This window comes from Macaca fascicularis, chromosome 19, assembly GCF_037993035.2.
Source record: "Macaca fascicularis isolate 582-1 chromosome 19, T2T-MFA8v1.1".
Taxonomy (NCBI): domain Eukaryota; kingdom Metazoa; phylum Chordata; class Mammalia; order Primates; family Cercopithecidae; genus Macaca; species Macaca fascicularis.
The window spans coordinates 17,365,740-17,392,915 of NC_088393.1; the positions used below are offsets into that span (position 1 = coordinate 17,365,740).

General features: G+C 50.3%; 1 protein-coding gene across 8 annotated transcripts; it reads right to left on the reverse strand.

Moving 5' to 3' along the window:
• Window positions 1-391: 391 nt before the first annotated feature.
• On the reverse strand, window positions 392-26,944 carry HAUS8 (HAUS augmin like complex subunit 8). Of its 8 annotated transcripts, none has more exons than XM_015440501.4 (11): window positions 26,903-26,944; window positions 24,760-24,821; window positions 20,274-20,329; window positions 13,867-13,948; window positions 11,151-11,243; window positions 10,707-10,801; window positions 9,964-10,029; window positions 9,699-9,857; window positions 6,373-6,514; window positions 3,491-3,632; window positions 392-809 (listed from the first exon to the last, which is right to left on the reverse strand). In XM_015440501.4, the coding sequence occupies exons 1-11, from the start codon at window positions 26,929-26,931 to the stop codon at window positions 563-565; spliced, it is 1,173 nt and encodes a 390-aa protein (XP_015295987.3). In that variant the 5' UTR covers window positions 26,932-26,944; the 3' UTR covers window positions 392-562. The 8 variants fall into 8 exon arrangements, with proteins under 8 accessions (XP_015295987.3, XP_005588404.4, XP_073882421.1 ...); XM_005588347.5 differs by having other exon boundaries at window positions 11,151-11,246; XM_074026320.1 differs by having other exon boundaries at window positions 9,964-10,246; window positions 11,151-11,246.
• Window positions 26,945-27,176: the final 232 nt, after the last annotated feature.

Consider the following 27,176-nt stretch of genomic DNA (forward strand, 5'->3'; position numbering starts at 1 on the left):
GAAGGCATCTCAGACCCTGGAGCCAGAGCCAGTCGGGGTTGTTAAAGTGGAAGCTCCCTACTTCAGCCCCAGAAGCTGGGGCCGGGGGAAGGATGATGTGGATTGTTTTTGTTTTACTCCTTCTGTTGAATGTTTACAAATGCAAACTTGAGTTCTAATAAAGAATTGCATTTCCCTAAATAAATAAATAAATAAAACAAAGCATGTCCACTCGAGGGCCAATTCCTAATTTGCTGTCCCAAAACCACCCTTGTGACTGAAGGACATGAAATAATCTTGACGGTGGGATACTGGGCATGTCGTGGAGGCCCTGAATTTCAGGACCAGTCATCCAGAAGAACTCGAGACAACACAGGCCTTCCAACTGGCCCCCTTCATAGAAAACGGAGGCTTCAACTGCAAAACAGGTTTACTGTTTAAGTATCAAACAAGATTATCACATAAAAATAGCTACAGTGCTACGGTAGTGTATAAAGTGCTCAAGTGTCCTGAATGTAACCACGAGTCACCACAAGTCCCTCCCTGAACGAGAGACCGAGGGCGGGACTTCTCCCTGGCTGCTTCAAGAAAAGTCTTCCTTTGGGCTGATGAACGTGGCCTGAGTGGGGGCTGATGAGGCACCCGGGTTGTCGTCCTCAGACAGGGGCGTGTTCTTGGGTGCTCCCCGAGATTCTCTGCAGGCACCATCTTGATTGAAATACCACTGGCTGGGGGGCGCCATGCCCTGGGTCTCTTCCCAGACTTCCTGGTTTGCCAAGGCTGCCTCTTTGCTCACCTCTGCGGAGAGTTCCAGCACCTGGCTGAAGCTCCTGTTGAGGACGGGAGAAAGAACGGCTTTCACCCTCTGAGGTGAAGCACACGCGTGTGGTGAACGAGGCGCTGCCATGCGGGGAGGCGGATTTTCACACAGCCCACGTGCTCAGTGGGAAAGGAGCAGCAAACAAGATCTGTCTGAAAAGACGCAATCAGGGAAACCCCCCAAGAACAGCACCAGGCACAAAAGCAGAGACTCATTCATCCAAGAAATGTTCACGGAGCTCCGTGCTGTGCTGCTGCTGTGGCGGAAGTCTCTGTCCCCACCCAAACGCCCATTAAAAAATTAATCCCCTGGCCGGGCGAGGTGGGATTAAAGTGCTGTAATCTCAGAATTTTGGGAGGCCGAGGCAGGCAGATAGCTTGAGGCCAGGAGTTCGAGACCAGCCTGGGCAACATGGTAAAACCACGTCTGTACAAAAAAAATTTAAAAAGCTGGGTGCAGTGGCTGACGTCTGTAATCCCGGCACTTTGGGAGTCCAAGGCGGGTGGATCACCTAAGGTCAGGAGTTCAAGACCAGCCTGGCCAACATGGTGAAACCATCTCTACTAAAAATATAAAAATTAGCCAGGCGTGGTGGGCACCTGTAATCCCAGCTATTGGGGAAGCTGAGGCAGGAGAATCGCTTGAACCCAGGAGACGGAGGTTGGAGTGAGCCGAAGATCGCGCCACTGGCACTCCAGCCTGGGCAACAGAGTGAGACTCTGTCTCAAAAAAAAATTAGCCGGGTGCAGTGGTGCACACCTGTAGTCCCAGCTACTTGGGAGGCTGGGGTGGGATGATCGCTTGAGCCTCGGAAGCAGAGGTTGCAGTGAGCTGAGATCACATCACTGCACTCCAGCCTAAGCAATGAAAATGAAACCCTATCTCAATAATAATAATAATCCCCAATGTGGCAGCAGCGAGAGGTGGGCCCTTTAACCCATTGACCCAGGTGACTGGGTCAATCAGCATTCTGCCGTTCATGGGTGAATGAGTCAGCCCGGGAGTGGCACTGTGGCTTTATAACCCTTTGATGTCTCCTGAATTGATCCATGGCCACCCACAGGAGAAAGAAATGCCACAGTGGTTGGCAGTTGTTTTGCATAAGTCCTTTTCCAATATTTTAAGCACTCAGAAAAAAATTTAGCATTGCAAAAAAGAGAAAAGATAGTCTTCTGGAAGAGGTGGAGAAAAGCGCGTGGTTAGAAACCTCCTGGGGGAGGTAAAAAAAAAAAAAAAAGGGGGGGTCTTGATGGGTTTTGGGGGTCTGGACCCACAAGGATATGTGCTCTGTGAAAGCCACTGCACAGTCCTTTAAGATCTGGGCCATTTCTATCAATCAGAAGTTCAAAAAACATCCTCCTGGGACCTTACCCCAGAAGGCGTTGAAAACACCAACACGGCTGATGTGAGGGCGCCTGTGCTGCTGGGTTACTTTGAGGATGTGAATGACAGGTGACACTCTTTCTCCGCCAGCTGCTTGAGGACTTCCATGGATTTTTTTTTTTTTTTTTTCTGAGACAGGGTCTTACACTAATGACCACAGCTCATTACAGCCTTGACCTCCCCGGGCTCAGATGATTCTCCCACCTCTGCTTCCTGAGTAGCTGGGACCACAGGCATGCACCGCTGTGCCTAATGTTTGTATTTTTTAAACAGAGTGTTCCGGTGTGGTGGCTCATGCCTGTAATCCCAGCACTTTGAGGGGCCAAGGTGGACAAATCACTTGAGGTCAGGAGTTCGAGACCAGCCTGACCTACATGGTGAAACCCTGTCTCTACTAAAAATACCAAATTAGCCGGGCGTGTGGGGGGCACCCATAATCCCAGTTGCTTGGGAGGCTGAGGTAGGAGAATTGCTTGAACCTGGGAGGTGATTGCAGTGAGCCAAAATCGTGACACTGCACTCCAACCTGGGGAACTCTGTCTCAAAATAAATAAATAAATACATAAATAATAGAGACAAGGTCTCACCATGTTGCCCAGGCTGGTCTTGAACTCTTGGCCTCAAGTGATCCTCCCGCCTTGGCCTCCCAAAGCACTTGTCATCCCAGCACTTGTCATTCCAAAGTGCTGGGATGACAGGTGTGAGCCAGTGCGCCCGGCCCTTCCATGGATGTTTCCAAGTGGGCAATGAGCTCGTTTGCTCTTCTATCCCCCCTGCTCTACTTGAGTCTTACACTCTGTGAATCTAGGACCCATCTTACAGCATATTTGATCCTCACTTCACCTAGAATCCCCATTCACTCAAAAACGACTGAGAAGTGGGCTAGAAAAGGGAAATTAGCCGGGCATGGTGGGACACACCTGCAGTGCCAACTACTGAAGAGGCTGGGGTGGGAGGATCACTTGAGCCCAAGAGTCCGAGGCTGCAGCGAGCTGAGATCTGCCACTGCACTCCAGCCTGGGCTACAGAGTGAGAACCTGTCTTAAAAAAAAAAAAAAAAAAAAAAAAAAAACGGCAAGGGAAGGCAAGGCAGGTGCTCTTGGAGATTTTGTTATCCACAATATGGATGACATTGACACCTGCTGGCCATTCTCATATCATGCAACGTCTGGGAAAAGAGCAGCTCGCTCAGGGGGCTGAACCTCCTCTGAACTCTAATAGGAACTCGGCACCACCCCAACAGGGCAGCCACCAACAGCCCTGAGCAAACAGGGTGCCACCTCTTTCTTAAAGCATTTTCTGAGGTACCTTCGGAGCTCAAGGTCCTTTTTCTCCGTCACGTCCTTGAGTTCGCTCAGTAAGTCCAGCACCTGCACATTTTCTTCCGAATCGCCAACGTCAAGTGCTGCCAGGAGGTGCTGAGTGGTCACCAGTTCACGCTGCAGGGCATCTGGAGGGGAAGAGGCATGGTGGGCGATGATGGCAAGGTGCCCCACGCAAGACACGCAGGAGTGGAGTGGCCGACAGGCTTCTCTCCCGATGCTCGGCTATCGTGCTGGAACCGTGGAGAGCGCACAGGGAAGAAGCGGAAGCCAAGGAAGACATTCGTGCCTTCTCCGTCCTGTGCTCTGAGATTGTGGGACAGGCACGTCCACCATCCAGGAGGACATTGGAACAGAAATGAAATGTCACTCTGGGATCCTCAACAGAAACCAATGCAAATGTGAAAAAGGCTGTGCTGTGCCAGGGAGAATGCCTGAGGCCTCCCAGCCAGACCACGAGCAACTGAAAAACAGTCCTTGTTCCCTGCGCCACTGAGCAGAGGGATGCCTGCAACTACGGGACCTGTCACCCGCACTAGGACAACACGCCCCCTTCCCCAACGCACGTCACATTAAGGCCAGTCGTACATGAGAGTCACATTTTGGGAGCCTTTTAAGCGCCGTATCAGCCAGCGTCTTCTCCCTCCAGCTGTGGACCAAATTATGCCCTCCCCAATACGTACATTTCACTCCAACTCTCCACTCCCAGTGAGTGACCTTAACCGGTAACAGGATCTTTGTGGATGGGGTGGAGTTAAGATGGGTGGGCCTAATCCAGTGACTGGTGTCCTCATCAGATGCGGGAAATTTCTTTTTTTTTGTTTTTGAGACAGAGTCTGGCTCTGCTGTCCAGGCTGGAGTACAGTGGCGCAATCTTGGCTCACTGCAACCTCCGCCTCCCGGGTTCAAGTCATTCTCCTGCCTCAGCCTCCCGAGTCGCTGGGATTACAGGCTCCTGCCACCACAACTGGATAATTTTTTTTGGATTTTTAGTAGAGACGGGCTTTCACCATCTTGGCCAGGATGGTCTTGAACTCCTGACCTCGTGATCCCCTGCCTCAGCCTCCTAAAGTGCTAGGATAACCGGCGTGCGCCACCATACTGATGCAGGAAATTTCATTAACAAGACAGCCAGGGAGGAGGCCACGTGAAGACGGGCAGAGAATGGAGGGACACAGCCAGAGCCAAGGAACACCAAGGTACGACGGCAGCCACCAGCAGGTGGGGGAGACACAGGATGGGCTCACCCGACAGCCCCTAGAAGGAGCCAATCCCATCAATGCCTTGATTTCAGACTTCTGGCTGAAATCAAGACTCCCAGAACTGGGAGGGAGGATCTCTGTTGTTTCAAACCACCCATTCTGTAGTCACTTGGTATGGCAGCCCCAGAAAACTCAACACAGTCCCTAGGCCAGTTCCCAGCAACTACCTAAGAGACTGAGCGTTTTCTGAGAGTACAGATGTGGAGGTGACCGTAGTCATAAAATCAGAAACCTGCCGGGCGGGGGGCTTACGCCTATTCAGGAACCCAGTGCTTAGGGAGGCCAAGGTGGGAGATCACTTGAGTCCAGCAGTTCTAGATCAGCCTGGGCAACATAGCCAGACCTCATCTCTACAAAAAGATAAACAATCATTAGCCAGGTGTGCCAGGCGCAGCAGCTCATGCCTGTAATCCCAGCACCTTGGGAGGCCATGGCAGGCAGATCACATGAGGTCAGGAGTTTAAGATCAGCTTGACCAACATGGAGAAACCTCGTCTCTACCAAAAATAGAAAATTAGCCGAGCATGGTGGCGCGTGCCTGTAATCCCAGCTACTCAGGAGGCTGAGGCAGGAGAATCGCTTGAATCCGGAGGTGGAGGTTGCAGAGAGCCAGGATTGCGCCATTGCACTCCAGCCTGAGCAACAAGAGCAAAACTCCGTTTCAAAAAGAAAAATTAGCCAGGTGCAGTGGTGGATGCCTGAAGCACTAGGGAGGCTACTACTCAGGAAGCTGAGGTGGGAGGATCTGAGCAGAGCCTGAGAGGTTCGAGGCTGCAGTGAGCTATGATTGCACTACCGCACTCCAGCCTGGGCGACTACGCAAGAAGATTCCACCTCCAAAAAAAAAAAAAAAAAGAACAATGGCAGGCCATGGAGACTCATGTCTATAATCCTAGCACTTTGGGAGGCCAAGGTGGGAGGACTGCTTGAACTCGAGTTCAAGTCCGGTCTTGGCAACATAGTGAAATCCCGTCTCTACAGAAAAAAAAAAAAAAAATTAGCCAGGTTTGGTGGTGCACATGTGTACTCCTAGCTACTTAGAAGACTGAGGTGGGAGATCACTTAAGCCCAGGAAGCAGAGGTTGCGGTGAGCTGAGATTGTGCCACTGCACTCCAGCCTGGGCGACAGAGCGAGACGCTGTCTTTGGGAAGATACCTGTTCTGAAGAGAATTTAAGATGCAGCGTGGCAGTTTTTTCACACTTGCCAAAGTTTTCAAGTTAGAGATTAGGTGGGAAGCCTATGCCTGAAAGGGACCTCACTGCTCTGCTGAGGGGGAAAGCCGGGGTGCGGCTGGTGGTCCTGTCACCCCGCGACCACGAAGGCACATTTGTTGGGCGCAGGACTCAGGAGACTACAGGTTGTCCCTGCAAAATGCCTTTCGGCAGGACAGATCACTGTGAATCCCACTGCCCAAGGTTCAAATCCCAGTGTGGTTACTTACTCAGGGCGAGACCCTGGAGGAACCACAGCCTGACCAGCCCTCCCCATCCTCTGCCTTAGATGGGGAAGAGGACACTTGTGGCGATGACGTCGGGCCCATGGGAAGCACCCACACACTCCTCACCCCGCCTGCTGCACACGCGCTGGGATGTCCCGTTTCCTACCTAAGAGCTGCTGCCCGTCTCCCTCCAGGTGGATGGACCTCACAGGCAGCTCGTGCCTGGTGGTGTCCAGGGCCGTGGCGAACGTCCTGTATTGCTCCTTGAAGCGTGTGGCCACTGCCTCGAAGGGGCTGAGCATGTTGATCTGTAAGCAGAAGGGATAATGGAGGTAGACCCTGGAGTCCCCTCTCTGGAAGCTTAACGGATTGTGCAGGGTTAAGATACAGCACTGTTCTTCACGACCCCCGAGGGGCTCAGAGCTCAGGAAGTTTCCAAGGGTGTGGTGAGCTCTCCCCAAGAGAGCCAAGTGGATGGTACGGCAGCCCAGGCCCCTTACTGAGAATGCACGTCTGCTTTCCAGTGGTTCTAGGCTTAGGCCCTAAGCTGGGCCCACCTGCTTTAGAGCACTGTGCCTAAACGTCTGCCTTCCACAAGACCATTCCCGGCACGGCCCACTCCCATCCCAAACATGCTGTGTGGGTCTTCATGGGGGTTTGAAATGATATACAGTTGACCCTTGAGCAACATGGGAGTTTGGGGCATCAACTCCTGTGCAGTCAAAAATCTGTATATAACTTTTGACTTCCTCCAAATTTACTGATAGCTACTGTTGACTGAAACCTTACTGATAACAAACATTCAATAAACATGTAAATAATAAACATGCATCTATACACACACACACCCCCCACACACACCATACACGCATACACACACACACACAAATTTTCAGACGCAGTCTTGCTCTATCTCCCAGGCTGGAGTACAGTGGCGCAATCTCGGCTCACTGCAACCTCCGCCTCCCAGGTTCCAGCGATTCTCGTGTCTCAGTCTCCCAAGTAGCTGGGTTACAGGCACGCATCACCATGCCCAGATAATTTTTTGTATTTTTAGTAGAGACGCGGTTTCACCATGTTGGCCAGGCTGGTCTCGAACTCCTGACCTCAAGTAATCCACCCGCCTCAGCCTCCCAAAGTGCTGGAATTACAGGCGTGAGCCACTGCACATATATATTTTTTACAGACAGATCTTACTGTGTTGCCCAGGCTGGAGTGCTGTGGAGTGATCATAGCTCACTGCAGCCTCCACCTCCCAGGGTCAAGCAAACCTCTTGCCTCAGCTTCCCAAGTAGCTGGGACTATAGGCATATGCCACCACACTTGGCTAATTTTTAATTTTTATAGAGATTGGCCAGACGTGGTGGCTCACACCTATAATCCCAGCACTTTCAGAGGCTGAGGAGGGCAGATCACCTGAGGTCAGGAGTTCGAGACCAGCCTGGCCAACATGGCAAAACCCTGTCTGTACTAAAAATACAAAATTTAGCTGGGCGTGTTGGTGCATGCCTATAGTCCCAGCTACTCAGGAAGCTCAGGTATGAAAGTCACTCGAACCTGGGAGGCGGAGGTTGCAGTAAGCTGAGATCACACCACTGCACTACAGCCTGGGTGACAGAGCAAGACTCCCTCTCAAAAAAAAAAAAAATGTTTTTTGCAGAGATTGGATGTCACTATGTTGCCCATGCTGGGACAAATATGTATGCATTCATGACGTGCCTAACTTTTTCTTAATTTTTTTAGTATTTCTAGGCTATGAGGTTCAGCTGAGTTTCTTCAAATTGTCACAAATCTCTAAAACTTTTTTCAATATATTTATTGAAAAAAATCTGCATGGGCCGGGCGCGGTGGCTCAAGCCTGTAATCCCAGCACTTTGGGAGGCCGAGACGGGCGGATCACGAGGTCAGGAGATCGAGACCATCCTGGCTAACACGGTGAAACCCCGTCTCTACTAAAAAATACAAAAAAAGGCCGGGCGCGGTGGCTCAAGTCTGTAATCCCAGCACTTTGGGAGGCCGAGACGGGCGGATCACGAGGTCAGGAGATCGAGACCATCCTGGCTAACACAATGAAACCCCGTCTCTACTAAAAATACAAAAAAATTAGCCGGGCGAGGTGGCGGGCGCCTGTAGTCCCAGCTACTCGGGAGGCTGAGGCAGGAGAATGGCGTAAACCCGGGAGGCGGAACTTGCAGTGAGCCGAGATAGCGCCACTGCACTCCAGCCTGGGCGACAGAGCGAGACTCCGTCTCAAAAACAAAAAAAAACAAAAAAAAACAAAAAAAAACTAGCCGGGCGAGGTGGCGGGCGCCTGTAGTCCCAGCTACTCGGGAGGCTGAGGCAGGAGAATGGTGTAAACCCGGGAGGCGGAGCTTGCAGTGAGCTGAGATCCGGCCACTGTACTCCAGCTCGGGCGACAGAGCGAGACTCCGCCTCAAAAAAAAAAAAGAAAGAAAAAAGTCTGCATGTAAGAACCTCACACTCAAATTCAGGTTTGCTGTTTGAGGGTCAACTGGGTTTGTCTCTTTTTCTTCCATTTTAAGCTCCCTAAGGTCAGAGACCCTGTACTCAGTCCAGGGACCCTGTACTCAGTCCAGGGTCTAGCTGCAGGGGTACTCACACGAAAATTTTGTATGTTAGGGGTTGAGCTGTATCTCCCCAAATTCATACCAGACGTTCCAACCTCTAGTACCCTGGAATGTGCCCTTATTTGAAAATAGGGACTTGATCAGGGTCATTAAGTTACCATGAGGTGATCAGGGGGTTTTGTGGGGGGTGCTAATCCAACGCGACTGGTGTCTTGTGGGGAAAGGGGGACACAGACACACACAGGGGGAAGGACATGTGAACAGACAGAGAAGACAACCATTCACAGGCCAAAGAGAGGGCCAGGAGAGATTCTCCCTCGCAGCCCTCAGACACAGCCAACCACCAACACCCCAATCTCCGTCTTCCAGCTTCCGGAACCGTAAGACAATGGATTCCCGTTGTTTTGTCCACCCAGGTTGTGGGACTCTGTTCCGGCAACCACAGGAAACTCATCCAGTGGGTGGGGGGGCCCGCCCCTGCCTACCAGCCCTTTCTGGGTTCCAGGGGTTCGTTCCTGTCCTTCTCCCACACGGACACCGCTGACCACACAGCACTAGGAGTGGTGTGCCTCCCACCAGCACCCTGACCCTCCAGGGGAGTCCCACAGTGCGTCGTCCTGTTGCTGCCCATGATCACTGGGCGCTCAGGAAGTCTCTGCACAAGGGCGTAGAAGGTGCGCGCCTCCCTTACTAGTTCACACTTCATTTTGTAACCTCATCCTCTAAAAGTGTCATCACAGACCAACACCAGGACCACAGCAAGTGTGGCTGGCATTAAAAGCCTAACACAGAGTGAGAAGCCAGTGAGCAATGGCACCCTAGTACGAACGCTACCCGAAACAGTGGAGATGGGACAGATTCACAGGGAACACTCACTGGTCACAGAGTGTCACTTACAACTGACCTGGGCATCCAGGACATCTGCCAGCTCCCGCTTCCTCTGAGAGAGGAGAAGCCTGCGCTTCAGCTCATGGGCCTTTTTCTGTAGCTTTTCCTTCTCCTTACACATTATTAATAAATTCTTTTCTGCCCTTCTTTCAAACTCAGCAAGATTGTTCTCCATCTGTTAAATGTGAAAGAAAAGCTCAGGCGGGTGGGGCCTCCCTCCCCATGGCGAATGGAGGCCACCCTTCCATCCATGGCGTACGTGAACGAGGAACTGTTTTCACCTTTACGGAGAGTAGCGTCAGCAGTAGTGTCTGAGACTCCATCATTTCCATCGCTTCAGATAAATCCTTAAGAAAAGAAAAAGACCCTCTCAATTCCTGATGAAGTGGTATAAATCCAGCTCTTTTCCCAGCAGGGGCAGAACTCTGGCTTGTGTGGATTTTCTGTATTCAGTTTGATATTTGGTAGTTCTCTGCTGTAGTGGGTCTATTGCTTCTATTTTCTTTGGTTTTCTCCGGTGCTCTGAGATGAGAGAGGGAGGTCCACAACCTTCCTTCCCCTGGCCTGTGGCAGGCGAAGAGACAGCAGCAGCTGGGTAGTCAAGGACAAGCTGAGGATACCCACCAATTTGGTGCTGCACCAGGACCAGAATGCAGTCTCCCCACCTGCTGGTCCCCCACCCACCAGTCCAGTCCTCACCCCAGTGAGACCACAGCCTAGCCGTCCTCCCACCAAGGAACAGGGCCTGGCACTGTGCCTTTCCTAGCACAGCGTGAGCACAGAGAAGTCCCCTGTCTCATTTTTTACATGGTTCCACACTGGTATCCACTACTGAATGTGTACTCGGGGAAATGTACACTCTACAAACGGTCTAAGAACATTTGTGGTCTTGATTTTTGTCCTAAAGGGCATGGGTGTCTTATCTGTTCTTGGATCTGTGGGCACTCGGCAGCTGGTTCGGAGTGGAATCTAAATCAGATCTATGCAGCCCGTCTGTGGCTGCCCTCTTGTTTCAAACACTTACTGGGCTCTTTTTCCGAGGGGCAGAAAACGATGTCGACTCGGGTTTCTTTGCTATTGTTTTTGCTAACTGTGGCGTCTTTCTGATGATGCTTTTGTCTAAGATAAAGCACAGCATTTTTAACGGTGAGTAGCGTATCTAGACGGTCCCTGGTTGCCATTTTTTTAAATGATGGGTTTATCGGAATGTAACCCCATCATAAATTGAGGAGTATATGGACTTATAACAGTCCAGCTTACAGTTGTTCAACTTTGCAAGGGGCAAAAGGCAAGTTTAATATCCTTTACCAAGGTATTAAGTATATTTTTGATGTACAATTTTTCAACTTACAATGGGTTTGTTGGATGTAACCTCAACATAGGCCAAGGGGCAACTGTACTTTGGAAGCCCACTGAGACCTACTGCAACCCCCAGCGAGTGACAGAAGGGGCGAAACAAATGATTTACCATTAATGGCAGAGAGATCCAGGTCAGGTGGAGCCGTGCCATGCCCTTCCAGCAACGTGGACTGCAGGTCACCCTTTCCGACCCCACTGCTATCTGCTGTTAAGAAAAGAATCCCCAAAAGTCAGCACCGTCAAGAGACACTCTCCATTGAAGCCAGGAAACGAGGCCGTGTTTTTGAACAATACCACTTGCTTCTAAAAACCCAATTTCGTCCAAGGTGGAAAGGCTAAAAAAAAATTAAAAAAAAAACAAAAAACCACAAACCTGTGGAAATTCCCAGCCATCGCCTTGACTCTATTTTTAAAGTACCACTAGAAGAGAGAGACATTCTGTATAACCAAAGGGACGCAAATAAGCCTTTCTGCTAGTTTCCAGGATGCTAAGGGTGGGATACGATGCCATACTCCCATTCTACCCTCTACTCTCTTCCCATCTTTTTTGTTTTGAGATGGAGTTTCACTCTTGTCACCCAGGCTGGAGTGTGATGGCACGATCACAGCTCACTGCAACCTCCGCCTCCCGGGGTTCAAGCGATTCTCCTGCCTCAGCCTCCCAAGTAGCTGGGATTACAGGCACCCGCCACCACGCTCGGCTAATTTTTGTATTTTTAGTAGAGACGGGGTTTCACCATGTCGGCCAGGCTGGTCTCGAACTCCTGACCTCAGGTGATCCACCCACCTCAGCCTCCCAAGGTGTTGGGATTACAGGCATGAGCCACCACACTCAGCCAAGTAATCTTTCCATCTTTTTTCTGCAGCTTCTGGACTGTTCGTCTTCCCTGGGAGGTCCCTTCGTCTTTTAACTTATATTCTAAACTGTAAAATTAAGCCTTATGCTAAGATGGGCACTGGCATACAGTATGCTACCATTATACAAGAGCCCAGGAGTGCTGCAAACGCCAACAGATGGCATGTACGATACGTTGTTGTGTTAGGAACTAAGCATGAGACTATTCAATGAACAACTATGCAGCTGAGGAAACGAATGACCTGGAAATGAAAAAAGGAAGGTCACCGCAACTGTAGGGTACAACAAAACAACCATTTGTGTTGAAATTCTTAATCTGGAAAGATCAGCAAAAATCTATTGAGAGCACATGCCCTCAGGGCACAGACTGGGAGCCTGGGGTGAGGAGGTGGAATTTTTTTTTTTTTTTTTTTTGAGACAGGGTCTTGCTCTGTCACCCAGGCTGGAGTGCAGTGGCACAATCTAGGTTTACTGCAACCTCTGTCTCCTGGGCTCAAGCAATCCTCCCACTTCAGCCTCCTGAGTAACTGAGAATACAGGCGAGTGCCACGACGCCCACATAATTTATTTTTTTGTATTTTTAGTAGAGATAGGGTTTCACCATGTTGCCCAGGTTGGTCTTGAACTCCTGAGCTCAAGGGATCTACCCACCTCATCCTCCTAAAGTGCTGGCTGGGATTATAGGCGTGAGCCACCACACCCAGCTAGAGGTGGTAACTTTTTATTGCTATTGCTTTTGCCCTGGAATATTTTATCACCAGCATGTATAGCATTTGAACTAAGAAAATTAATTTTCTACAAAGCCATACAATGGAACTCAAACAAGCAGTCCTTTGAAATCATTATGGTGAGGTTTAAATTAAGGTTTCTTAGCCATGGCATTGCGAGCACGTGGGGCTGGATCCTTCCTTGCTGTGGTGGGGGTGTCCTGTGCATTGCAGGACACTGAGTGGCCTCCCTGGCCTCCACCCACCAGATGCTAGTAAAACCCCTTCCCCCAGGTATGACAACCAAACACATCTCCAGACACTGCCAGAGTCCCCTGGGGGTCAGAATCACCCTTGAGTGAGAACTGGTTTTAAGGTGTGGCAGGCCCAGTCTCTGGTCCCCTGACCACACCAGCATTCCCAGCTTCATGCATGGCCTTCGACCCAGTTAGATGGGGGAAGACTAGCAGGCTGGCTCTAGTGTGGCTGTTTCTGCTTCTCAACCACGCCTGGGAAGGGCGTAGTGCGAATTCTCACAAACATCTACACCAGGAGTGGCAAACTGTAGCCCACAGGCCAAATCCAGCCTGCTTCCTTTGCTTGTAAATAGTTTTATTGGCACACAGCTATACTTGTTCCTCTGTGTCTGGACTGGGGCTGTTTTTAATGTTACAAACAGCAGAGTTGAGTCTTTTTGTTGTTGTTGAGACAGAGTCTCGCTTGGTTGCCCAGGCTGGAATGCAAGGGCGCAATCTCGGCTCACTGCAACCTCCACCTCCCAGGTTCAAGTGATTCGCCTGCCTCAGTTCCGCACCCTCACCCCAAGCAGCTGGGATTACAGGCGTGTGCCACCATGCCCAGTTAATTTTTGTATTTTTAGTAGAAATGGGGTTTCACTATGTTGGTCAGGTTGGTTTCGAACTCCCGACCTCAGGATGAGTCCTCACAGCCTCTCTAAGAGTCTTGCTCTCAGAGCACCAGAAGGAAAACAGTCACGTAGACAAGCAACTGATGTCACAAAGCAGTACCATGATGCCAGTGTGGCTTTTCTCTGGGGCCACACAGGGAAGAAGTGATCTCCCCCTTTCTCGGCATCCCCGCTCACCTCCCCACATCCCCCCAGGCTGTCCTTAAGCGCCAACTCGTTGCTCACTGCTTCTGACCTTTTCCAGAAAGGAAAGAGGGAACTTGAACTTAGCACCCATGGAGACAAAATGTACCGCCGCGCTCATCACCGCCCGAGGACCAGTGCTGTTTCGCACCTCTGCTTTTCTGGAGCAGGCTGGATTTCCTTCCACCTTCAGACATCTTCCCTCGGGTCTGTGACCCATCTCCTGCAGGAGCCTGTTATGGGAACACATGACACTCAGAGGACAAGACATCCTCTCTTCACAACAAGGGGCCCTGATGTGGTCTGCACTGTGTTTTGTAACTGCTCTTACTTTGAGGCAGGGGAGACATTTAAAGAGGTTTGAAATTTTACCTCATATATACAGGACAAACAACTTTTGTCAAAATGTAGACGCTCACTTGCAGAGAACATAGGAAACTACCAAAATGTTTGCTGGTGATTCCTGACATGGCAGATTACAGATGACTGATTTTTTTCTAGACACATTTCAGTATTTGCTAGTTTGCTAGAGAGAACATATAACTTTGGTCATCAGGAAACACAAAGTTTTTACACATATATTGTCAAAAATATATTTTTTTTAAGTAACACATGCAACATTGCCCTTCTAATAACCAAAAGCAAAACGAAAACCTTATAAAAAGCAAGGGGCAGGTGCAGTGGCCACGGCCAGGGTCCCAGCTACTCAGGAGGCTGAGTTGGGAGGATCGCTCAGGCCCAGGGGTTTGAGGCTGCAGTGAGCCATGATCGCACCACTGCACCCCAGCCTGGGAGACAGAGCGAGACCAGAGCAAGGACACGACGATGCACAGACACCATTCTCATTCAGTATCACAGTGGAGGTCCTCAGATAAGAAGTAAAAGGCAAACAGGTTGGAAAGGAAAAGTAAAACTGTTTTTACAGATGTAATTTTTCATGTAGAAAATCCCCAAACATCTTCAAAACTGCTACTAAAATTAGTAAGTAAGTTTCACAGGAGTTTTCTTTCAATTTTGTGTGTCAACTTGACTGGATATGGGGTGCCCCAGACTGAACATTTTTGGGTGTGTCTGTGTTTACTAATGAGATCAGCATTTGAATTGGTGGATGCAATAAACTGCCCTCCCCAGTGTGTATGGGCACCATCCAATCCCTTGAGGGCCTGAATACAACAAAACAGTGGAAGGAGGAGAAATTCATGCCTTTTGCTTCCTGCTTGCCTGGTTGAGCTGAGACATCTTACCCCATCTCCTCCTGCCCTCAAACTGGGACTTACACCTTTGGCTCCCCTGGTCTCAGGCCTTCAGACTCACACTGAACTAAACCACCAACCTTCCTGGCTCTCCAGCTTGCAGACAGCAGATCCTGGGATTTCTCAGCCTCCATAATCACATGAGCCAATCCCGCATAAAAAAAAAAAAAAAAAAAGCCAATCCCCCTTTTATATATTCATATCCTTTTATAAGCATTTCTGATTGGTTCTGTTTCTCTGGAGAACTCTAATACAGCAAGGGTGCAGGACGCAGGGTCACTATGTAAAAGTTCACATCTCTAGCAATGAAGTAGCAATGAACAAGTTTGGAGACTGAAATTAAAAGAGAGTACCATATACAATGACACTAAACACCAAATGCTTAGTTATAAACCCAATAAAATATGTGTAAGATCTATAATCTGGAAGCTACAAAACAAAGTTGAAAGAAATCCAGGAAGATCTAAATATAAATGGAGAAGCATACCATGTTCATGGATTGAAAGACTCGATGTTATTAAGAAGACATTCTTCCTGATTTATGGATTCAATATAATCAAAATCCAGCAGATATTTTTCTAGAAAATGACAATTCTAAAATCTCTATGGAAAGCCAAAGGAACCAGAAGAGACAGTCCTGGAAAAGCATAGTGGGAGGTCTCACATTACCTGATCTCACGACTTAGTGCAAAGCTACACTAACCTCAGTAGTGTGAAACTAGCATAAGGATGCATACATAGAACAATGGAAAAGAACAGAGCCCAGACATGATGCCCACATATATGGTCAACTGGTATTTGACACAGATGATGAGAGAATACAATGAGAAAAAGGAAAATCATTTCAATAAATGGGATAGAAACAACTGAATACCCATACATGAAAAAATGAACTTTGATTTAAACATCACACCATACACAAAAACTAACTCACAGACTTAAAAGCAAAACCTAAACTACAAAACTCCTACAAGAAAACATGAGAAAATCTGTGATCTTGGATTAGGTGGAGCTATCTTGGGTAAGACTCCAAAAGCACAATCCACAAATGGGGAAAGTGATCAACTGGGCTTCATCGAAGTCGACAACTTCTGCCTCTTAAATTAAAATACTTAACAGCATGAAAAGACAAGCCAGACTAGAAGAAAATATTTGCAAAGCACCACAAAGAGCTGGTATCCAGAATATAGAAAGCACCCTCAAAATTCAATAATAAGAAAACAACCCAACTTAAAACCAGACAAAAGATCTCAACAGACACATCAGCAAAGATATAGGAATGGCAAATAAGCACGTGAAAAGATGCTCAATATCATTGGCTATTATGAAAACACAAATGAAAGCCACAATGAAGTATCACTTCACACCCACAAGACTGGCTAGAATGTGAAAGTAACAACTTGTACTCTTCATCTATGTGCCTAGTGGGAACATAAAGATGGTGCAGCCACTGTGGATAACAGGTAGTTTCTTGTTACCATTATATAGAGACAGATGTTTTCATGTACATTTCATGGCTTGTAACTCCTATAAGCCCTTGTTACAGTAAGCAGGACCTCTCTGACCTCCCACACTCCTTTCATCTGCCAGAGAGGGTCCTGCCTCATACCCCAGAGGAAAAAATGCAACAGAGGCCAAGACGAATCTGAACAGATAGGCCTTGCTGGGTTTAGCGCATACCCTTTTTGACCAATCATATTTCCACAGGGCTGTCCATGCTTCAATCATGCCTAAGTCATGAAGACTCCATAAAAACCCAAAAGGAGCTGGGCGTGGTGGCACGTGCCTGTAATCCCAGCACTTTGGGGGGCCAAGGTGGGTGGATCACGAGGTCAGGAGTTCAAGACCAGCCTGACCAACATGGAGAAACCTCGTCTCTACTAAAAATACAAAATTAGCTGGGCATGGTGGTGTGCGCCTATAATCCCAGCTACTTGGGAGGCTGAGGCAAAATAGCTTGAACCCGGGAGGCGGAGGTTGCAGTAAGCCAAGATCGCACCACTGCATTCCAGCCTGGGCAACAGAGTGAGACTCCATCTCAAAAATAAAATAAAACAAAACAAAACACAAAAGGACAGAGCTTGGAGAGATTTCTGATCAGATAGCTGAACACGTGGAGATTCCTAAAGGGTAGTATGACTGAACAGGCCATGGAAGCTCTGTGCGCCTTCCCCCATATCTCACCCTACACATCTCTTATCTATTTAAAAAAAAAAAAAAAAAAAGAGACAGGATGTCACTGTCACTCAAGATGGAGTGCAGTGGCTCACTGCAGACTTAACCTCCTGGGCTCAAACAATCTTCCTGCCTCAGCCTCCCGAGTAGCTGGGACTATAAGCACGCACCACTACACCTAGCTATTTTTATTTTTTTGTAGAGATAGAGTCTTGCTATGTTGCCCAGGCTGGCCTCAAACTCTTAGGCTCAAGCAATCTTCCCACCTTGACCTCCCAAAGTGCTGGGATTACAAGCCTAAGTCACCATGCCCAGCCACTTACTTGGCTATTGAAAAAAAATTTTTTTCAGAGACAGGGTCTTGCCCATTCTAGTCTGGAACTCCTGGCCTCAAATAATCCTCCCATTTCGACCTCCCAAATTGCTGGGATTTCAGGCATGAGCCACCACACTCGACTCCATCTGTATCTTTTGTAATATCCTTTATAATAAACTGGTAAACCTAAGAGTTTCCTTGAGTTCTGTGAGTCATTCCTGTAAATTAACTGAACCCAAAGAAGGGGGGGTCATGGGAATCCCGATTTGAACTTGGTCAGAAGTTCTAGTGGCAGAAGAGGGGCAGTCTTGGGGACTGAGCCCTCACCCTATAGGTTCTGATGCTATTTCCAGGTAGAGTGTGTCAGAATCGAATTGGAAGACACCTAGCTGGTGGCTGCTGCTTGCTGGTGGGGAACCCTCCCTCACATCGGTCACAGAAGTCCTGTGTTGACTGCTGTTGAGTGGGAGAGCAGGAAACACAGTCCGAGTTTTTCTATGAGCCAGCAATCCTCCTCTTGGGAGAAATAAAAACACGTCTACACAAAAAACCACACAAGAATGTTTACGGAGGCTTTATTTATAATCACCAAGACAGGAAATCAAGTGACTGCCTGTCAGTCAATGAACAGATGAACACACTGTGGTCCATCCACTTGATGGAATACTATTCGGCCATAAGAAGGAACCAGGCCGGGCTTGGCGGCTCATGCCTGGAATCCCAGCATTTTGGGAGGCTGAGGCAGGTGGATCACTTGAGGCCAGGAGTTCGAGACCAGCCTGGCCAACATGCCAAAACCCTGTCTCTACTAAAAATACAAAAATTAGCCAGGTGGGGTGGCACACACCTGTAATATCAGCTACTCCCGAGGCTGAGGCAGGAGAATGGCTTGAATCTAGAAGGCAGAGGTTGCAGTGAGACGAGATCGCACCACGGCACTCCAGCCTGGGTGACAGAGCGAGACTCCATCTCAAAAAAAAAAACAAAAACAAAAAAAAAAGAAGGAAGAACCTACCTGCAATACATGCAACAACAGAGGAACTTGAAAGGCACTCTGCTAAGTGTCAGGAGTCAGAGGCAAGGGCTGCAAACTGTGATGCCACAGATATGACCTTCTAAAAAAGGCAAAACTGCAGATTCAGAAAGCCAATCTGTGGTTGCCTGGGGGTGGGAGAGGGGCTGGTCCTATCAGAGCACAAGGGAATTTAGGGATGACTCATTCTGTAGCTTGAATACAGAGGCGGTTCCATGACAGTCTATGTCTGTCAAAAGGGGGAGGACCCTATGCTGAAAAAAAAGACGCTGACTCCATGTAAATGATACCTTGATTTTAAAAATGGAAGGAAAAAACAGAAAAGATCTAAAGGGCTAAAATGTTACAGCACGCAGACACACGGGGGCGCTGTAACCAAGTCTTGGCGACAACATGAAAATTTGGAGCGCGAAGACTGACTCTTTGTTGAAAATTGCTCTGAGAGTAATATGTTTGTGCAAAGGTATCCTCTTTTCTCAAGCCGAATCTTAAGTCACAGGGTCAAGAACCCACCAGCCAACCAGAGTGGAAGACAGGCAGTGGGAATTTGACTTAATTTTATCATAAACCAAGATTTGGAAAGCAGAGGGAAGAATCCAACCTTGACTTCACTGAAAGAAAATATCCAATTGTATAATCTACTGATTGTTCACACCAACTCTCACACAAAGCATGTTCTCACGTGGTTAAATATCTTTCATGCCATTAGTTTCAATGGTTTCATAGTATTTCATGGTGTGCCTACATGATAGTTCACTAAATTCTTCCTCCAATTCAGAGTGATCAAAGCATGTCATTTTTCCCATAGTTTTTCTCTAAAAACCTGTACCTGTTTTTTTTTTTTACTCTCTCTTTTTTTAAGACAGGGGACAGGGTCTCGCTCTGTCGCCAAGGCTGGAGTGCCGTGGTGTACTCTCAACTCAATGCAACCTCTGCCTCCCAGGTTCAAGTGATCGTCCTGCCTCAGCCTCCTGAGTAGCTGGGATTACAGGCGCACGCCACTGCGCCCGGCTCATTTTTGTAGTTTCAGTTGAGACGGGGTTTCACCATGTTGGCCAGGCTGGTCTCGAACTCCTGGCCTCAAGTGATCCGCCTGCCTCGGCCTCCCAAAGTAGCTGTTTTTTTAAATACCAGCAAGACACCAAGAAGTGTGTGCTGGGCACTCCATAAGACAGCTTCAGAATCCAGAAAGCAAATTAACTGGGTTGAAAGGCAAGAATAGCCTGGGCTAGGCTCATAGCAAGGGCTCACGCTTGTCATTCCAACACTTTGGGAGGCCAAGACGGGAGGATTACTTGAGGTCAGGAGCTCAAGACAAGCCTGGGCAACACAGGGAGACCCCGTCTCTACAAAAACGTTTAAAAATTAGCTGGTATGGTAGCACATGCCTTTGGTCCCAGCTACTCAGAAGGCTCAGGTGAGAAGATGGCTTGAGCCTGGGAGGTTGAGGCTGCAGTGAGCCGTGATCACACCACTGCACTCCAGCCTGGATGACAGAGAGAGACCTTGTCTCCAAAACAAAAAAAAAGGTAAGAATGATATTATGTTTCAATGGAGATCAGAGCTTCGTAAAAGAGATGCTTATAGCCATAAGCCGCCGATGACAGAGACTCACAATTGGCAGCATGAAGGGCTGATGGTCTCAAAAGCACCTGGGTGAAGACCCCAAAATGCTTCCTTCAGGACCAGGTTGTGACTGCCTCCCATGACTAGTTTCAGAATCCCAGTTACTCAGAACCACGCTCAGATCTGCTGCACACGGAAGGTGGGTGCGGCCTTACCTTCTGGGTTGTCTTCTTTTCATACTGCAGATAACGGGACTCAATCACTCTTCCACCTGTAGAGACACACTGTTGGTCACAACAAAACTACAAAGCACCGAAGACCCCACATACCCAGACCCCACGCCCCAGAGACCCACATGCCAGGGGCCCTCCCCACTCAGTGACCAGAACAGAGGTCATCACTCTTCCTGCTTGCCTCTGATCACATCCTTCAGCAGCCTCGAGCATGCATGGGATGCCTACTGTATGCAAGTCCCAAGCCATCTGTGGAGTCCCAGAGTTCCTGAGGAACTAAGATCAAGGAACACCCCCCAAGGTCAAAGCTGCAAGTGCACTCAGACAAGGGGGAGGGACAGAAGAGCTTTCAGCCTCCACGTGGCTTACTCCTTCCTCCCAGCTCATGTGACCCCAAAGGCCCCTTCCCCACACTGCGTGTGTCTAGGACTCACTCCTGGTACTATCTTTTACTTCCCCTGCCCCTTACTCAGTTTGGGACCCCCTGCCCTGAGACATACCCAACACCCAGGCCCTCTTCAGACAGAGCCAAATCCCTGGTGACAGCCCGACCCCACGTCTCCTGCCAGGGCTACTCCTGGGAGCATGACTGTGGATAAACAAATGCCACCTGTCACCTCAGCTTCTGGGGGTAGGAGTCTGGACTGGATCCGGTTGGTTCCGTTCTGTCCCCCAGCCCTCTCCCGGACCGCCCCCCCAAACCTGTTCCTCCCACCTCCTACGCCTGGCCCAACCCTCAATTTCAGCCGGTGACCCGTTTCCTCCTTCATTGGAAAGACAGAAGTGGCCCCAGGAGACCCTCCAGCCACTACAAGCAGTCACCTCCAGTCCTGAGGGTTGCATCCCCCTGGCCCTGTGAATGGACCTCTGTGCTCCCAGGTAAAGCGCCCCCATTCTGGGCGCTAAAGCCCAGCCCTCACTTCCGCAAGGAAACGCCCCGCAACTCCCACCTCCCTGCCTCAGTCCCCACAGCTCCTCTCTCCACAAGATGCCTCCCCCATTTCTCCCAACCCCTCGACAGCAAACACTCCAGAGTTCTTTAGTCACCAGCTCCTCTTCCTCTCCTTTCTTCTTCCCTTGAATCCCACCCCCAACAGTCCAGCTTGCAGACACACCACTGCACCAGAACACCTTTGGACAAGACCACTGTGACCTCCCTTGCTCCTGAGCCCAGTGGTCCATTCTCAGTCCTGGTCATCTGAGCCACCAGGCACAACCATTGCTCGCCCTCTCCTTCCTGAAACCTTCCATCAGCCTCCAGCTGCCCTTCAGGGCTGAGACAGGCTGGCGTGCTGGGTCCATGGGCTCAGGAAGCCTGAGTGCCTCCAGGAACCTTCTGAGCCCTGTGTCACCAGCAACTTGCCTCTACCCTTATCACTTTGTCACCTCTCACGTGCTCTATTCGGCCGCTCTGCTGCGTGGACCTCCTTGCTGTGCATCCCCTTGCAGGCACCTCCCTCCCTCAAGGCTCTGCTCAGTTCAGACCACAGCACCCCTGCCCCTGCCTGCCATTTTGTCACAGCATCTGCTAGCGCACCCACAGCCTCCTTATGGTTCTCATGCAATGCCCACCTCCTCCCTAGAGCCCCAGGGGCCTGGGATTTTTGTCTCCTTTGCGTGCTGCTATGTTCCACCACCTGGCACGCGGTAGGCACTCAAGAATATGTCAAATGAATGATTCTAGGCCAGGCGCAGTGGCTCACGCCTGTAATCCCAGCACTTTGGGAGGCCGAGGCAGGCGGATCACCTGAGGTCAGGAGTTCGAGACCAGCCTGGCCAACATGGAAAAACCCCGTCTCTACTAAAACTACAAATATTAGACAGGCATGGTGGCACATGCCTGTAATCCCAGCTATTTGGGAGGCTGAGGCAGGAGAATCGCTGGAACCCGAGAGGCGGAGGCTGCAGTGAGCCGAGATTGTGCCGCTGCACTCCAGCCTGGTGACAGAGTGAGACTCTGTCTCATAAAAAACAAAAAAGTGGCCGGGCGCGGTGGCTCACGCCTGTAATCCCAGCACTTTGGGAGGCCGAGGCGGGCGGATCACAAGGTCAGGAGATGGAGACCACGGTGAAACCACGTCTCTACTAAAAATACAAAAAATTAGCAGGGCGCGGTGGCGGGCGCCTGTAGTCCCAGCTACTCAGGAGGCTGAGGCAGGGGAATGGCGTAAACCCGGGAGGCGGAGCTTGCAGTGAGCCGAGATCGCGCCACTGCACTCCAGCCTGGGCGACAGAGCGAGACTCTGTCTCAAAAAACAAACAAACAAAAAAAAAACAGAAAAACAAAAAAACAAAAAAGAATAGTTCGGCATCGTATCAGTGCCATAGAGCTCAGAGGTTTGCCTTTGTACTGAAGAGACCCAGGGAGAGCGACATCCTCAATGTCACACAGCTTGAGAGTTCAGTCAAGTGGATTGTGACTTCAACCACATCTTTGCGCCAGCTGATTCTTCTGTTGGGGACTGGGGCTGCAGCTGCTACCTTGAGAGGAAAGGAGGTGCCCTCAAGAGTTAACAAGGATCCTGCAGTCAGCCAAAGGGCCGGGCTGTCAATCTGGGCAGCCTCAGGGCAGGAATGCGCCATGCCTGCAGAGCCAGTGTGGGTGCAGGTGGGTGCCCGGCAGATATGGACAATTGGGAGGCCATGCTCATGATACAGGTCTCTAAGGGCTGAGGCCAGGACCAGGTGGGGTCCCAGGGACAGAACCAAGCCACATAAAGAGTCTCCCCCTGGATGATGATCGAACAGCTGAGAGAAAGGATATCCCCAGTTCCCAGCAGAGAGACCATCCAGCCCGGGTCTTTCTAGTAGTATCAGCAAACAGTTGTGCTCAACAAGAAGGATCTCAGGCTTGGGCTGCCTTGGACGGTAGGGAAAGAAAAGCACTTTCAAGTTTCCAGAAAACTAGGATACAACTTTTTAAACGGGCTGGCCAGGCACAGTGGGTCACGCCTGTAATCCCAGCACTTTGGGAGGCTGAGGTGGACGGATCACTTGAGGTCAGAAGTTCGATACCAGCCTGGCCAACATGGTGAAACCCTGTCTCTACTAAAAACACAAAAATGAGCCAGGGTGGTGGCGCGCACCTGTAATCCCAGCTATTCGGGAGGCTGAGGCAGAGAATCGCTTAAACCTGGGAGGCAGGAGCTGCAGTGAGCCAAGATTGCACCACTGCACTCTAGCCTGGGTGACAGAGTGAGACTCCATCTCAAAAAAATAAATAGACAAATAAACAGGCTGAATTTTCCACAAAAGCAATGTTATAAAAAAGGATACAATTCTTGTCCAAGAATGAGGTAGCTCATACATATGCCAGGTGTCATATGTGAGATTAACATGCGATGTTTAGAACTTGGGAATAAGTGGTCGGGAAATAAAAAGACAACTCACCCAGTGATGCTGAAACACACAAACCTTGCCTTACTTGGAAATAAAATCCTGCTCTAAGCTCACTGAATCGGGCCCTGCAACACTGCACACACTGAGAAAATACCTCGTTGTATCATTGTCTTGACCTCCAATGATGCACTCTAGAATCTACCATGCAAGCCGAGCATTTCCTTTTTTTTTTGAGATAGAGTTTCGCTCATCACCCAGGCTGGAGTGCAGTGGCGTGGTCGTGGCTCACAGCAACCTCCACTTCCCGGGCTCAAGCCATTCTCCAGCCTCAGCCTCCTGAGTAGCTGGGATTACAGGCACCTACCACCATGCCCAGCTAATTTTTGTATTTTTAGTAGAGATGGGATTTCACCATGTTGGTCAGGCTGGCCTCGAACTCTCGACCTCGTGATCCACCCGCCTCGGCCTCCCAAAGTGCTGGGATACAGGCGTGAGCCACCATGTCCAGCCACATTTCCTTTTTTTTTTGTTTTGAGACAGAGTCTCACTCCATCGCCCAGGCTGGAGTGCAGCGGTGTGAACCTGGCTTGTAGGGGAGGCTGTTAACGGTGACCCCAGACCAACAGGTGGACATCAGACGTACAGGCACCCCTCATAGAGACTGACACGCTTACGCAGTGGGAATTTAGAGTTTGATTTTAGGCCGGGGGCAGTGGTTAATGCCTGTAATCCCAACATTTTGGGAGGCGGAGGCAGGAGGATCACTTGAGGTTAGGAGTTCGAGACCAGCCTGGGCAACAGAGCGAGACCCTGTCTCAAAAAAAAGACAAGAGTTTGATTTTAGATAACGATCTCCATGGTCTCCACACCCATGCTTCCAGGGGACATGTCCTGGACACAGCCCATGACCCCCATGGCCGCAAGGGAAGCCACTGCTCAAAATGACCACCACGGTTCCTGACACAGCCCTCGCCGCAGGGCTGGACGGCCAAACCCACAATCCCCAGAGGTGTGACTACAAGGAAGTAAAGCCATAGGCCGCCTTTTCTGGCCTGTTTTTTCCTTCCTCCAAAAGCACGTAATGAAAGAATAAAACCATGTTCCTTAAAGAGATCCTGATACTGCTCACCTTGAACTCTTTTCTCCTTCTTCTTGGCGCTGCTAGGATTGGTGGGGCCGGTTGCAGGCTTCCTGCAAGAGAAGAGAGAGAGGGGTCTTGTTCATCTCACTGCCCAAGAAGCACAGGGAAGCCGGTGAGGTGCCTATGCCTTCTTGCCCAGGTGACCAGGGCTCAGATAGCCCAGTCCAAGGGCTGCCTGAGGACAATTTCAGTGAGGCTGAGCCACCTCAACAGGAAGAGGGACAAAAGGAGTAGCCAGCCCTGGTCACCTGGGCAAGAAGGCATAGGTGAACATCTGAACTGAGAAGAGAGGAGGGTAATGAGAGCTCCGTGGAAGAGATCACAGGAGATCTCAAATTATCCCTGGGTTCATTCATTCACCAGACATTGATGCACCGACTGCATACCAGTAGAGACATAGTGGTGAACAAAACACAGAGCTCCTTCAAAGAAAGGGAAGATCAACATCTTGACAGACAGGTACTAGGAGTGGTCCTGGCAGTTATCTCACTTTGAGAGGCTGAGGCAGGTGGATCACAAGGTCAGGAGATCCAGACTATCCTGGCTAACACGGTGAAACCCCATCTCTACTAAAAATACAAAAATGAGCCGGGGTGGTGGCATGCACCTGTAGTCCCAGCTACTCGGGAGGCTGACACAGGAGAAAGGCGTGAACCGGGGAGGCAGAGGTTGCAGTGAGCCGAGATCACGCCATTGCACTCCAGCCAGGGCAACAGAGTGAGACTCCATCTCAGTAAATAAATAAATACAAATAAAAATAAAAATAGAATGAAGCCTGATGTAATAGGGAAGAAGGAACCCTGAGATAGGAATCGCTGACTCATTAGCCGTGGGGGTGCAGGAGAGGGAGAGTCTGGGATGACTAGGGGTTTCAGGGTTTCAGCCTGATCTAGTGGGAAGAGAAGGGATCCAGGAACAGACACCAGCAACACAGGAGGGGCAAGTAGTGGGGGGGGCAAGTGAAGGGGCAGGACCACGCCCAGGGCACTGTAACTCCTGCTCCCATCACCAAGGGCGGCTCCACTGGTCCCTGCGGCCACCTCCTCTGAAGCGGGCTCCCAGGACCCCAAAGTGAGACCCAGGCAATGCTGGGGACACTTCCAGGCCACCGTGGGGAGAGGCAACTTAGTAAATGTTCGCCAGGTGCCAGGAGTTGTGGTCGCCCACAGGCTCCTCCTAACCCGACAGCTTCCTAACGGTTCACACCTGCTTTTACCTCCTTTTTCCTCGCTGCAAAACAAAGACACACAGGTCTTACATAGGTCACCCACGGGGCAGTCTCAGAGCCAGAAAGAGACAAGAGCACAGATTCCCTCTGGGGACTGAGCTAGGGCTGTGGCCTCAAACCGAATGGGCTCCTGGGTGAACCTGCTGCGACCAGAGGGGGGTCCCTACAACCTGTGCGAACCTCAGGTACACCTGTACCTGGGAAGTGCTACTGTCAATCTATCGGTTACGGCCAAGGGGCGGTGGAGTGATTCCTCTTGCTGTCCAATTTCACTTCAGTTTGCACCTGGCACGATCAACACTGGCAGAATTAACAAAACTAGAAAAATACAGCCTCAGGATCACTCATGCCTAGCTCTCGGTCACTATTCAACTTCTTTCTTGTTCATGGGGTGTTACCCTAGGCAAGTCACTTCCTCTTGCTGGGTCTCCATCATCTCCCCAGTAAACTGGGAGCACAGAATAAAGCTCATGGGAGGATTAAAGGGGATACTTTGGTCGCCCACCACTTGTTCACCGCATAACGGTAATTCCAAGAGCGACATCACAGTAAAGACCCAGGCGCCGATCTAAGCGCGTTTCAGCCTCACACGACGCCTACGAGGTTCAGCTGCGTCATCGGCCCCATTTCGTAGCGGAGGAAGCGAAGCACCGGGCAGTCAGGCTGCTTGCCCGAGGTCGCCCCGCGTCCCAGCCGAGGACGCGGAACTCGGGGCCGGTCCGGTGTCCGCGCTCCGGAGCATGCGCAGAGGCAGCACGCCATCGGGGTGTTCAGGGGCCCGCGCAGTTTCTGGCGGGGTCGAACCCGAACTCACTCCGAGGATCCCCACTCCCCAACTCCGCTGCCCATCCTCTCCAGCCCTCTGGCGTCTACAAATCCAGACCTGCGGGCGCCTCAACTCACCCAGCGCCGCGCCCCGAGGAATCCGCCATTTTCCCGCCTTCCACCTCAAGGCCCGACCCGCCGGCTTTTCAAAGCCGGACCCGCCCACTTGCTTGCGGGTCGGACCATTTGTGGAGCCTCAGGAGGGGTGGCTGCCAGGCGTAGGGCAGCGTCGGCTAAATGCGGAGAGCGCGGCCCCCGACGCGTGCACTGCCTGTCTTCCCCTCGCGCTTGGTCTCGCCCACCATCGGCGGTAGGGGGTTGTGGTGGTGGGTGGGGCCTGAGCTGTCGGAAA

Bases quoted from the DNA above. Each gene is read 5' to 3' on its own strand.
- HAUS8 (XM_005588347.5), bottom strand. From the start codon at position 26,931: ATGGCGGATTCCTCGGGGCGCGGCGCTGG. The intron at 20,330-24,759 runs GTGAGCAGTATC...GTGTCTCTACAG, and splicing joins GAAGGAGAAAAGAGTTCAAG to GTGGAAGAGTGATTGAGTCC. The intron at 11,247-13,866 runs GTGCGAAACAGC...TTTTCTTAACAG, and splicing joins CCTGCTCCAGAAAAGCAGAG to CAGATAGCAGTGGGGTCGGA.